At 40.5% G+C, this 13313-nt stretch overlaps 1 protein-coding gene across 2 annotated transcripts in view; it reads left to right on the forward strand.

Moving 5' to 3' along the window:
* The window catches only part of stk38a (serine/threonine kinase 38a), a 52283-nt gene that overhangs the window by 15161 nt on the left and 23809 nt on the right, over positions 1-13313 (forward strand). Inside the window, exons 2-5 of one of the 2 annotated variants that reach the window (XM_072449347.1) lie at positions 5039-5176; positions 6600-6651; positions 9247-9372; positions 9467-9550. In XM_072449347.1, coding sequence (XP_072305448.1) covers positions 5046-5176; positions 6600-6651; positions 9247-9372; positions 9467-9550 — 393 coding nt within the window. In that variant the 5' untranslated portion in view covers positions 5039-5045. The remainder of the gene's footprint in view (positions 1-5038; positions 5177-6599; positions 6652-9246; positions 9373-9466; positions 9551-13313) is intronic. The other variant, XM_072449348.1, reaches the window with a different exon arrangement.

Below are 13313 nucleotides of genomic sequence, written 5' to 3' on the forward strand. Positions count from 1 at the left end.
TGCCGTGCATCTCCATCTTGAAGCCTCTAATCACTCGTTTGAAGACGGTGAGGTGAAGGTTTTAAGCAGGGAGAAAAGATGGTTTGAAAGAGGAGTCAAGGAAGCTATTTTTGTTAAAAAAGAAAGACCTTCTTTAAACAGAAATGGAGGGCTAAGGTTTAATCGTCCTGTTATTTATAATGGGTTACTGAACCCCTGGAAAGGTAGAGGACATTTAGATGCTAATCATGTACTCAGGGTGGTTGAGCCAGTGTCTCACAAAGACAAAGAGGATTCTAATAGCCCATTAAGATTCTGAATAGGCTAGCTCGGTAGATACAAGGGGGAAGTTTCTGTTGAAACAAACAACTCCTTCTACTTCAGGAAGGCTCCTCCCAATGGGTGGGTCTTACCACAGAACAGTATTAATATTGGAGTTCTCGATCTAAATTCTTTTATTGACAATGACTCTTGGATGAGAGTCGAAACGTCTATTTTTTTCAAACTGAGTCCAGAATATCTGTAATGCACTTTATTTCATGGCGTCTCCAAGGAGAATATAATCCATGAGTGTCAAACAAATCAGACAATGTTGAGTTTTTCACACTATGGGTAGGGGGTGCTACAGAGTAAATTTGTTACATGGGTATTAATTATTTGTAATCAGACCATAAAAACGCATTGTAAGTAAGTGAAATAGGAGCTCCGTAGATCAATTCCATTAGGCGTGACTTGTCAATTCAATGTCTCTAGACGCAAAAAGTGTTGTTTTGAGCTCGATCAGACAAAAAACCAAGGACAAGTACAATTTTGAAAAAAGTCAAATGTGGTGGCGCCACTTTGATTCAACATGGCTGACTTCCTGTTTATCATAGAGCGATGCTCCAGATGTGTTTTACTCGTCAAAGGTCAGAGGTCAAAGGTAGCTCTATCACTGTCCCAGGTGTCATGTGCCTAGGCCAAAGATGAAGAGTTTCATGTTTTTTCTTTTTTGAACTGTTGCGACGGGCATTCTCGCAACCTCCATTTCATTCGAGTTCGGGCCGAGGGGGTCATTTGGCCATTTGATGAAGCCAAGTGGGATCACGCGAGCTGACCGAACCAAATATATTTTGGATTATTTTCATCCAATAAAGAATGTGCCTGTTTGTGTCGGAGATATTCAGTTTATTGCGAAATTCAGCCATGTAAATAAGCATCAGCGCAGGACTGCAGTTTTTACAGAGCAATGAGCCTCTCAGCGGCCAGCGGGGTTGACCCGTGCGGTGGTAAAACACGTATGGGTCGCCTCCATTAGCTTTAGATTGTAGAAGGTACTCATTCTACAGTCTATGGTAATGACAAAAAGTTAAAATCTAATTTATTTATTTTTTATTTAATTTTATTCAGCTTGGCATAAGCGGAAGAAGCTGTCACTTACGAAAAAATGGCAGCTCACTTCGCAGTAATGCAAATTAAACAAATCAGACTGAATATGCCTCTGACTTAGCATTGCTAGCTGCTATAAAAGATACAAAAGCATAAATGGCTGTAGCCTTTGTTGCAAGAGTTGTCTGTGGGCTAAGGCCAGTCTCTTGAAAAGCGCTGGATTGTGGTCACGGCTTATTAGCGCAGTGACACCCGAAACAGACTGTGCCCACGGCGGCCGAGCTGCCTTACGGAGAGAGCAAGTCACAGCAGCTACTTTCTCTATGGTAAAGTCTAGAGCAGACTACAGCCCATAGAACAGGACCTATGTCAAAACTGCTGAATATGTTATACAAAAATAAATAGATTTGATGTTCATCTTCAGCATCTCTGTGGGCTGGTTAGGTCAGCCACAAGACTTTCTAAAAGAGGAAAAGTGTTTAATCACTGAATCCGAGCCAGTCTTCCTTTTGTTAAGTCAATACATGATAGGCTTGTGGAGTTGCTCAAGTCTTCAAAATGCATTCATAAAAGCATATTTTGTTTGTATTTTGACTGAAAACCGCTTCACTGCATAAGCCTTAAACTTAAAAAAAAGGGTGTATTTTGTATTGGCGAGCAGCTGCTGTTCGGCCCGTAGGCCGCCACAACAGTGAGAGACCTGTCCCCCACCCCAAGGGGCTATAAGCAAGCCCACACCAGCCCGCCGCCTCTCCCCGCGGTCAACACCAGAGAAGTGGAGCGTCCAGTAGGGCGGTGTTCAAAATATCGATACTTTTCAATCCTCCAACGTTAATTTATTAAAAAATTTCCGGGCGGCCGTTTAGAAGCTCCCTCCTGTAGAGGGCGTGGAACTACTGAGACATACACGCACCGTGCACCAGCGTGTACACAGGCCTGAAGAAGAGCTTTTGGCTCGAAACGTCGCTACTGTTACACACCTCCCTTTTCCATTCTATTTGATTTCCTTTTTCATTGATTTCATTCCTTTCACCCCTTTTTTTTAATAGAAATTCAACGCAGCCCCGGAGCTAACTTAGCCCCGAGACCACCATTTTAGCCCCGGAGCTAACACAGCCCCGAGGCCACCACAACAGCCGAACCGGAGGCAAAAAAACGGACTCAAACCTGACACCAACGTCACACACATCTTCCCTACTCTACACTACAAAAAACAAACGGTTAAACAATAAAACCAAGCAGTTAAACAATACAACTATCCAACAGGGCCCCGCTGAGTGCCTGTTAGCTTAGCGTTAGCCGCGGCCACTTCCGCACTAGCTCTACTTAGCTTAGTGCCGAACCCGACCCGAAGAAACGTGATTTTAAGACCAAAACAACAACAAAAAGACAGAAACAGAGGGTCAACAGACTCCCACACATCACACACATTACACAGACCTTGCCAATTGTTTGGCAACTTTACTTGAATGTGTTCTTTGCATAAGCTTTGTGGATAAACATGAAAATTCATGCATTTTCTTATCCGGAATAAAACAAATGGCCATTTGGTGAACTTTAAGACCCTTTTTTTCAAAAAAGTATCGGGATACGTATCGTATCGCGAGGGTCTTGGCAATACCCAGCCCTAGCGTCCAGCCCCTCTCAAGGAGAGGGGTTCCAGAGCCCAAACTGTGCGTGGAGGTGAGGCCGACTATATCTAGTCGATATCGCTCAACCTCCCGCATAAGCTCAGGCTCTTTCCCCCCCAGTGAGGTGACATTCCATGTCCCCAGAGTTAGTCTCTGTGTCTGGAGATCTGGTCGCCGAGGCCCCTGCCGTCGACTGCCGCCCAGATCTCTTTGCACCGCCCCCTTATGGATCCTCCTGCGGGTGGTGGGCCCACGGGAGGGCGGCCCCACGTCGCTCTTTCGGGCTGTGCCCGGCCGGGCCCCGTGGGGTAAGACCCGGCCACCAGGCGCTCGCCATCGAGCACCCATCCCAGACCTGGCTCCAGGATGGGGCCCCGGTGACGCTGATCCGGGCGATGTAAACGGCCTTGTTCTTTTTGTCATAATGGGCTTCTGAACCGATCTTTGTCTGACCCGTCACCTAGGACCTGTTTGCCTTGGGAGACCCTACCAGGGGCTTGAAGCCCCCGACAACATAGCTCCCGGGATCATTCGGGTTCGCAAACCCCTCCACCACGTTAAAGGTCCCATAACATGCAAAATCGACTTTTTAGAGCTTTAAGCCTTCTTACATTGCTATTTGTGCTTCATATATGTACCCAGAGTGTTTTTTTGATTGATTCCCGCAGTTTTTAGCTATATTACAGACTATCTCCTTTCCTCGGATCTGTGGTTGGTTGCAAGACCGCGTCATAACCCGAGGCACGCGTCACCAAAAAGAGCCTGTGTCTGGCAATTGTGAGAGCTCCGAAGTTGTAGAGGCCGATAGATCGCAGAGACAGACTGATTTCGCGTGTCGCACCGCACTGCACATGTGCATCAAAACAAAAAGCAGCATGAACCGCAACGTGTAGTCAACAGAGCAGCAGGAGTCGCCCTGCTGCTGCTACTGCTACTGCTACTGCTACTGCTACTGCTACTGCTACTGCTACTGCTACTGCTACTACTACTACTACTACTGCTACTGCTACTGCTACTGCTGCTGCTGCTGCTGCTGCTGCTGCTGCTGCTGCTGCTGCTGCTGCTGCTGCTGCTGCTGCTGCTGCTGCTGCTGCTGCTGCTGCTGCTGCTGCTGCTGCTGCTACTACTTGCTGCTACTACTACTACTTGCTGCTACTACTACTACTTGCTACTACTACTTGCTACTACTTACTACTAGTGTGGGTTGAATTGACAGCAACAAATGGGGGAAGTCTGTCCCTTCAATGTGAATGTAAATCCTGGTTGGGTAAGGATTCAAAATTGGATACGAAGATGAAATCTGACACATATTTTCAGCATTAAACTAATAAAATAATTGCTGCGTATCGTTGTATATGGGCTGTGGAAATAATTTAGAACAATTATTGCATAATATCGAAAAAAAGAACTGAACTAGTTTTAGAATTTTCCTGTGTGTGCCTGTGCGTGTGCATGCTTTTTCGTTACATTGCGCTCTAGGGAAAAGCTTGGGCCGATAACCGATATTGGGCAGATATTTTTAATAATAATTATGTTTTTTAAAGTTTTATTTTAAGTTATTTCAAACACAGTTTGATGGGCTGGGCTATAATTTATTTAATACTATGTTTAGGTGAGCTTTAATATGATTATTAGAGTAAAATAACCCTTCACACTTTTTTCTATGTAGATTATTTCTCAGATTTGAGTGTCTCTCTGAACCTCCCCAGTCCATGTGTCGTCATCTTGCTCCGCCTCCTGTAACAACAGCAGCAATGGTCTCTCCTTGTCATACTCTGAGTCTGATCACATACTCTTCTCCCCTTCTTTAAACCTCTCACACTAAAGTTATTTGGAGGAAACACGTCAAAACTGATAATTTAGGAGGAAATAATGTCAAATAATGTCTGAAAAAAAACATTGGGTTTATCGCGGCTCATGCTTATATTTAATGGAGGATTTTTCGCCGATTTTCGACGCTTTCACTACCAAGGCGTAACTGGGCCGGTATATCGATACCCCCCTAATAATTGCTAATAATTGAGTTCAGTGACACTGACCGCTAACATTTGTGTTCTCAGAAAAAGCATGGCAATGCCGGGCCAGAGCCCCTGCCCGTCCATGAGTAACCACACCAAAGAGCGGGTCAACATGGCCAAAGTGACGCTGGAGAACTTCTACAGTAACCTGATTGCCCAACACGAGGAGAGGGAGATGAGGTAGGACTGCACACAGGAAACGGGGGCCGGTTCTTGGTCTCTTTAAGGGTTTTGTATATATATGTATATGTATATATATATATATATGTGTATGTATGTATGTATGTATGTGTATGTGTGTGTATGTGTATGTATATATATATATATATATATATATACATACACACACACACACACACACACACACACACACACACACACACACACACACACACACACACACACACACACACACACACACACACACACACACACACACACACACACACACACACACACACACACACACACACACACACACACACACACACACACACATACACACACACATACACATACACATACACATACACATACACATACACATACACACATGTGTGTGTACCAGAAGGCACTCTTTTTGTAATCTAAGCTATTTCTGCTTGTTTCTTGCTCTGTACATCATTCTCTTCTTTCATTGGAGCTTATTTGATTGACGCTGACCTCTGCAGAATGGAATTGACCCTTAGGACTTAAAGGTTGAATGGATGATTTTTTTGGCCCAAATCTGAGTCTTATTTCCTCGTGGCGTGGACTGCCAATTAGTCCTGCCACGTATCAATCATAAAATGCACCTACCGCTCACCTGCAGCAGCGTGTGGCTCGTCCCCCGAGAGCAGCACGTTTCCGCGTGTCTAAGCGCATTGGTCTATCATAATATAGTTCCCTTAGTGTACGGGACAAAATTAGGCCGGAGAAAGACTGTTCGGGCTGTCTCATAAGAGACGGGAATCTACGGGAGACGAGAGATGCGATGCGATTCGTCGCGCTAATAAACAAACGCACGTGTGTGTTGTATCAGTCCACATGGGGGAGTGCGCTCGTGCACTTCCGCCTGCGTTCTCAAAACGCCGAAAAATCGTCCATTGCGCCTTTAAGCCTGTTGGCTATAGTCGACTAAAAGTACAGACTGAAATGTTCAGCAGGACTCTAAAACTGTGGTTAAAGTCAGGCCAAAGCTGTTCACATAGTGTTAGAAATGTGCTTTGTTTCAGTTTAAAGGAATGGTCTGCTTTAGAGTAGAATTTTTAACTACCAATATCTATTTTAATCTAACACTTCGAAACCCCCGATGGATAGGTGTTGAAATTTGACACTTGTGCTATAACACAATGCACCAGGTGTCAACTAATGTAATGGTTATGTCCATATAAAAAACACATTCAAAACAAAGACATGCCTTGTGCTTTGATTTTGGTTTAGTCTAATGCTCAGTCCACAAGTAGTTAGACTTTAGTGTAATATCTGATGTGTATAGGTATTTGTATTTGCATCAGGCTTGTTATAAGAATAAAACAAAACGGGGACATAGAATACCATGAATCTCATTCCCTCCTGTCTGTGCCCATTGTCCCAGTATGCCTAATATCCCATGTGTTTGCAGACAGCAGAAGCTGGAGAAGGTGATGGACCAGGAGGGGCTGGCTGATGAAGAGGTCAGTCACAGCTCTACGCTAGAACTGCATAAGATAATCCTCGGACGAGAGAGTGTTCTAGATTATAGAGTCAGACACTGCACTCTACTTAACCGGTACTTAACCGGTGGGTGGATATTTATCACTTTACGGATACTAAAACTGTTCAGAATCACATAAAGACTGTGTATACCAAATTTCATTTGTTAACGACAAACACATTTTTGTTGTGCCAATTAGTGCAGAACATAACACGAAACTTGTGCGTGCACGAGACGGGTGCACAGCAGAGAAATCTGTCTAACTATTCCCCATTGTGTATTATTCATGTGATCATAGCCAGGGTAACCAGCAAGGGGTCTGCAACATCTAATATATAATATAAACATATAATATATATAAGTACTTTTAGGCGCTTTGGTTATACAATTGAACACGCATTTTTGTATCGCAAAAGCAGCGATACAAAAGCCCTTTTTTATGACGAATGCATCGCATTTGAGAGAAATGCGACGCAATACCGCTTATTCTGAACCCTGATATATCATATATATCATATATCATATATATGATATATATATATATATAAATATATATATAAATATATATATATATAAATATATATAATATATATATATATATATATATATATATATATATATATATATTATCTCTATCTCTATATCTATCTCTATATATCTATCTCTATATATATATATAGATATCTCTCTATCTCTCTATATCTCTATCTCTCTATCTCTCTATCTCTCTATCTCTATAGATATATCTATAGAGATATATATCTCTATAGATAGATATATCTATCTATATCTATATATCTATATATATATATATATATATATATATATATATATATATATATATATATATATATATATATATATATATATATATATATATATATATAGAGAGAGATATATAGATATATAGAGATATATAGATATATATCTATATATAGATATATATCTATATATAGATATATATCTATATATAGATATATATCTATATATAGATATATATCTATATATATATATATAGAGATATCTATATATATATATATAGATATCTATATATATCTATATATATATATCTCTATATCTCTATATATATATAGAGATATCTATATATATATATATATAGATATCTATATATATCTATATATATATATATCTCTATATCTCTATATATATATAGATATATATCTATATAGATATATATCTATATATATATATATATATATATATATATATATATATATATATATATATATATATATATATATATATATATATATATATATATATATATATATCTCTATATCTCTATATATATATATATATATATATATCTATATATATATATATATATATATATCTCTATATCTCTATATATATATATATATATATATATATATCTCTATATATATATATATATATGATATATATATATATATGATATATCAGGGTTCAGAATAAGCGGTATTGCGTCGCATTTCTCTCAAATGCGATGCATTCGTCATAAAAAAGGGCTTTTGTATCGCTGCTTTTGCGATACAAAAATGCGTGTTCAATTGTATAACCAAAGCGCCTAAAAGTACTGATCACTCGTCAATCGATCGTCAATAACGAAATGACACATGTAGGACGCTGTGTTGACATGACGAGTCCCGCTGCTGTCTCAGATCGAGTCTGAAAGCGGGAGGAGCCACGTGCGGTAAAGTTTGCGTCAGATTCAGACTTCCGACATCAATAGTTCCTAAACGCAAAAGTCTTTGCAGATTATTCACATGCCAAAATATTCATATTTACACTGCTAAGTGACTACAACCTCGTTTTTAACAATCAGATACGTAGTTTGGGCGCAGCGAATTACACGGCTCCGAGTGCGCATCCGGAGCCGAGACGAGTGCTTAGGGACCGTCATCAAATGTGCAGCCGGAGCTGAGACGAGAGTCCTTAGGGACCGTCATCAAATAGCAAAACGAAAAATGGAATGGAACGTCAAATTTGAATAACTCATAAAATACACCATGATGGACACCACAGCAACATTTATTTTTCCATCAGAAGCTTAATATTTTTTTGTGAGTGTACTGACAATATGTAAATGAGACTCCTACAAATAGTCATCTGATTGATGAAGATATGGAAGAAAGTTGTAAATAAGGCCATCTGACTTTGTGTTGATTAATTTGTTCAACATCTAATTTTATTTGCAAGTTTTCTGTTTTATTTAAAGAATTTTTTTTTAAAAAGTGTTTAAAAGTTAATTTGTCAAAAAAATAAATAAATGGAATGTTTAAAAATACATTTTAAATAAATAATTGTGTCATATGGAAAATATTGATTGATAGTCACTTTAGTGTTTTGCAATGCAATTATGAAATTGCTATACAAATTTAGAAAAAGTAACGGATTGTTTAGCAGCACCGCTATACTATAGTGAAAATCCTTAATCTGATCCCTGTATGTATATATATATATATATATCATATCATAAATGAGTTTGACACCCCTGATTTACAACAAATGGATTATAAAAAATTATGCCCCCAAAAGCATGGAAACCCAATATGTGTGTGTTTGTGTGTGTTAGCAGAAACGAATGCGGCGCTCTCAGCACGCTCGCAAAGAGACTGAGTTCCTCCGTCTGAAGCGTACAAGACTGGGCTTGGAGGACTTTGAGTCGCTTAAAGTTATCGGCCGGGGAGCATTTGGAGAGGTCAGCATACTGGATACTTCTGTTAGATGCTAATAATAGTGACCAAAGCATCCATTGAAAGCCATGTCATTCCGTGCATGTTTCTTGGTTTTAGGTCCGATTGGTGCAGAAGAAAGACACAGGCCATGTCTATGCAATGAAGATCTTGCGTAAGGCTGACATGCTGGAGAAGGAGCAGGTCAGTCCGCAGAACAGATGCATAGCACGCTTCTAAAGGACCAATTGTAAATTACACGTTTTATTATAGAACTCTTGAGTTCATCAAGCAGGGCTTGAAGTTTTTCAGGCATCAGGGGGGAAAAGAAAACAAATCCCTGTCACACAAAATGCGCTGAAATGCCTATGTCCTAACAGTATTTGTGAGCTAATGAATGGAGTGTGTTCTAGAGTTCATAATTGTATGCATACTGCCGTTGGACATTTATGCAGCCCTGGTTGAGCCTGAACCGCTTGTAAGTGTGTGACTGGGCTCACCCGTAGAGGGACTGGAAAGTGAGGAGACCTGGAGAGTACAGGGTGCAGGTCGATCCCAGAACGCTATCACATGACCACCTCCCAAACACTGGAAAGAAACTGCAATGCTTTAGCTCCAACAACCAAAGTGCATGAAGGACTGGCCGCTCAGATCAGACCCCTGCAGCAGTATGGATCAGACCCCTGCAGCAGCAGCAGATCTTTAAAAAATCAAAAACTCACTCGTGCATAAAAGTGAGAGAAAAAGATTGACACATCGAGTTTACACAGAATAAACACGGGGGGGTGAGTCCTGCACTTGCTTCACAATTGTAAGAAATGTAAATCAAATCAATCAATATTCAGAGTTAAATGTTAAAGAGGTTGTGTATGTCACTACATCCTTGCATGAGCTAAATATTCAACAATGGCCACATGTGGGGAAGTTTTTAAAAACTTTCACATCAAGCAACATTATTTAGTACTGACAATACGGTCCGATCAGATTACTTTGTGAAAGTAATCAGATTACTGATTACTTCTACAAAAAGTAATCAGATGAGTACTCTTACTTTTATTCAGAATAATAAAATTACTGATTGCAAAGTATTTTGTTACTTTGTAAAAAGTGAAATACACAAGTTATGAAGAGTTTGGCCTATTAAATTTCCATGTATTGATTAAAAAAAGCTTACAAAGCAGTGGATCTCAACTTTTCACTCCTTTTCAGAATATTGGCTTATGTTTAATATAATGCTTTCTTTTTTCCCCATTAAGATCAAATAGGTCCACATTTATAGAGGGATCTTTCAGGTGTTTCTGTGCTTCACACCTGAACTCACTCTGTTTCTGTTGTAATGGATTGATTGGCTTTGTACGGCATTATTATTCTAACTGCACATTGACGTTGTGGACTGTGTACGAGTTCAGATGTGAATTACAAAGGAGCAGACTGACAGTTCCATGTCTGGCAGCTAGAACAGTGTGGACCAATTTAATCTATATGACACCAATCAATCTAGTAAAAGAAGTGGCTGCGAGAGGCTTTCATAAAATATACGAACAAATATCTTGTTTGTGTGACCACGCTGCTCTGGACTCATAGTTTGTTCCATTAAACACTTCCATGGTCAAAAACTCCTAATCAACAACAAACAATGCTGTTTCTTACCTTGGCTTGAGCAGCGTAAAACTCTGAAACATCTCCACGTCCCACAGTCAAAGCCACAGAATGATGTTGGTTTTGTCTTGGTTCCCAGCTGAACGCTGACATCACAATAGTTTATAGCATATTTATATAGATTTAAAAAAGGTTTTGGTCGTAAAAAGTATAAAATTACTGTTATCATATTATTTTGCCGACTCACCGACCGATCTTTCCTGAACAACCGTGTCAAATATTTTGATCACGCTTGTAAACCTGTCTTTCATCTCAAAGAACTGATAACACACTGCGCAGCGTGCTTGCACCGCATGCGCGTCTTCATTTTCAGTCCTCCACAAGCATCTATAATAAAACAGATTGCGTGTAGGAGTCTGCCTTTTTTCAAGTTGGTTTGCCGCTGTCGGCGCCACTGACATGTCCATAGTAATGTCACCCTCTGTCAGGGTGTGAAATTTGACTTACGCAAATGCATTCTGGGATTGAAACACCCCCAGCAGCGTAATCACAACAAACATGGCGGCGCCCGTGTCCTCCGCATGTTTGCCCGCTCGCCTTCGCTACCACAATAAAGGATAGCGGCGTACAAAAGGTCAATTGAAATATCTTAAAATTGTGAGATTTAGTCTCCTGATCAGGTTGATAGACGTTTTCCGTCATTGACTGTTGAAGCCTGACCCCTGGTGGTCACTCCGACTCAAAAAATGACAACATTTTGATCTTTTTTTTTTTTGCCTTCAAAGAAAAAAAATAAGAATTTGCCTACCGTCCGACCCACTTAAAAAATGTTGAGTCCGGTTACAGCAAACAGACAATTTATTTGGGGTAGCCTCAGATTACTATTTTTTTTACTAGAACGTTTCAGACTACATGACTACATTACTAGAAAAGTAATCTGATTACAGTAACTTGTTAATGTCACTGCACACGAGTAATGCCGCCTTTTAACAGGGAGAGCAGGAAGGTGTTTGTATGTGGTGTAACAACATGGTGACATTCATTTAACAGCACAATGTGCGTGTCGGGTGGTCTGGTGCTTGTGTGTCGGGTGGTCTGGTGCTTGTGTGTCGGGTGGTCTCGTGCTTGTGTGTCGGGTGGTCTCGTGCTTGTGTGTCGGGTGGTCTCGTGCTTGTGTCAAGTGGTCTCGTGTCGGGTGGTCTCGTGCTTGTGTGTCAGGTGGTCTCGTGTTGAGTGGTCTCGTGCTTGTGTCGGGTGGTCTACATGCAACAGTGTGGTCACTAAGTATTTGCAGAGCAGCAGAATTGATTTTCTTCTTGCTTAGCCGTACAAGCATGTATTGGTTATGATTGGCCTATATCTGGGCTGATTCCAGTTTAAATGAATAAGCCTATGGAACAGGAGTTTGATTGTATTGTCTGGTTTCTTTCTCTTATTTACAGCTCGTGATAGAGAAGTAATGTTATTAAAGGAGCACAAGGTACATTTTCTGACAGATGCTGGTTGCATTCAGAATGTATTTGCAGTGTTATGCCTTGTCTCAAAAGAAAGGTTGTTAGTATTTTTTCCAAATTCATTTCAGGTACATTGTTTTCCCACTGATCATCTTTGAGATGCTTCTACAACTTGATTGGAGTCCACCTGTGGTAAATTCAGGTGATTGGACATGATTTGGAAAAGCACACAAATGTCTTTATAAGGTCCAACAGTTAACAGTGTTAGAGCACAGACCAAGCATCGTTATGCCAGCATCGTCATGGTGGTGGCAGCATCGTCATGGTGGTGGCAGCACCGTCATGGTGGTGGCAGCATCGTCATGCCAGCATCGTCATGGTGGTAGCAGCATCGTCGTGCCAGCATCGTCATGGTGGTGGCAGCACCGTCATGGTGGTGGCAGCACCGTCATGGTGGTGGCATGGTGGTGGCAGCATCGTCATGGTAGTGCCAGCATCGTCATGCCGTGGGGATGTTTTTCAGTGAAAACTGGGAGGATCAACGGAAAGATGAATGCAGCAGTGTACAGTGATCAAACCTGCTCCAGAGCATTTGAGGATCCTTGTTTTCGACAGCTTTAGTTTGTTCTGTAAACCTTTTCTTTTTTTCTGCTTTTTTCTTTATGGCCGTGGCAACAGCAATTGCCCTCAGTATAGGCGGAGACATTTCCCCATTGTTGTTTTCCCCTTCATAAGTCTCAATGTCATTTGACATTGTTTTTATAAATCAAGGGTCATTGAGTAGACTAGCATTAAATCAAATGTTTTTTTTGGTGTCTGTTCCATATCTACATTGACGTAAACAGATGCATAATCACTGTGTACACTTTGTCTACCTCTGTCATTTTGGACCTAACTCTGTTGAAAATGAAAAA

Source organism: Eucyclogobius newberryi, unplaced genomic scaffold, assembly GCF_026437365.1.
Source record: "Eucyclogobius newberryi isolate DKJ021-1_F unplaced genomic scaffold, fEucNew1.0.hap1 SCAF_17, whole genome shotgun sequence".
NCBI classification, from domain to species: domain Eukaryota; kingdom Metazoa; phylum Chordata; class Actinopteri; order Gobiiformes; family Gobiidae; genus Eucyclogobius; species Eucyclogobius newberryi.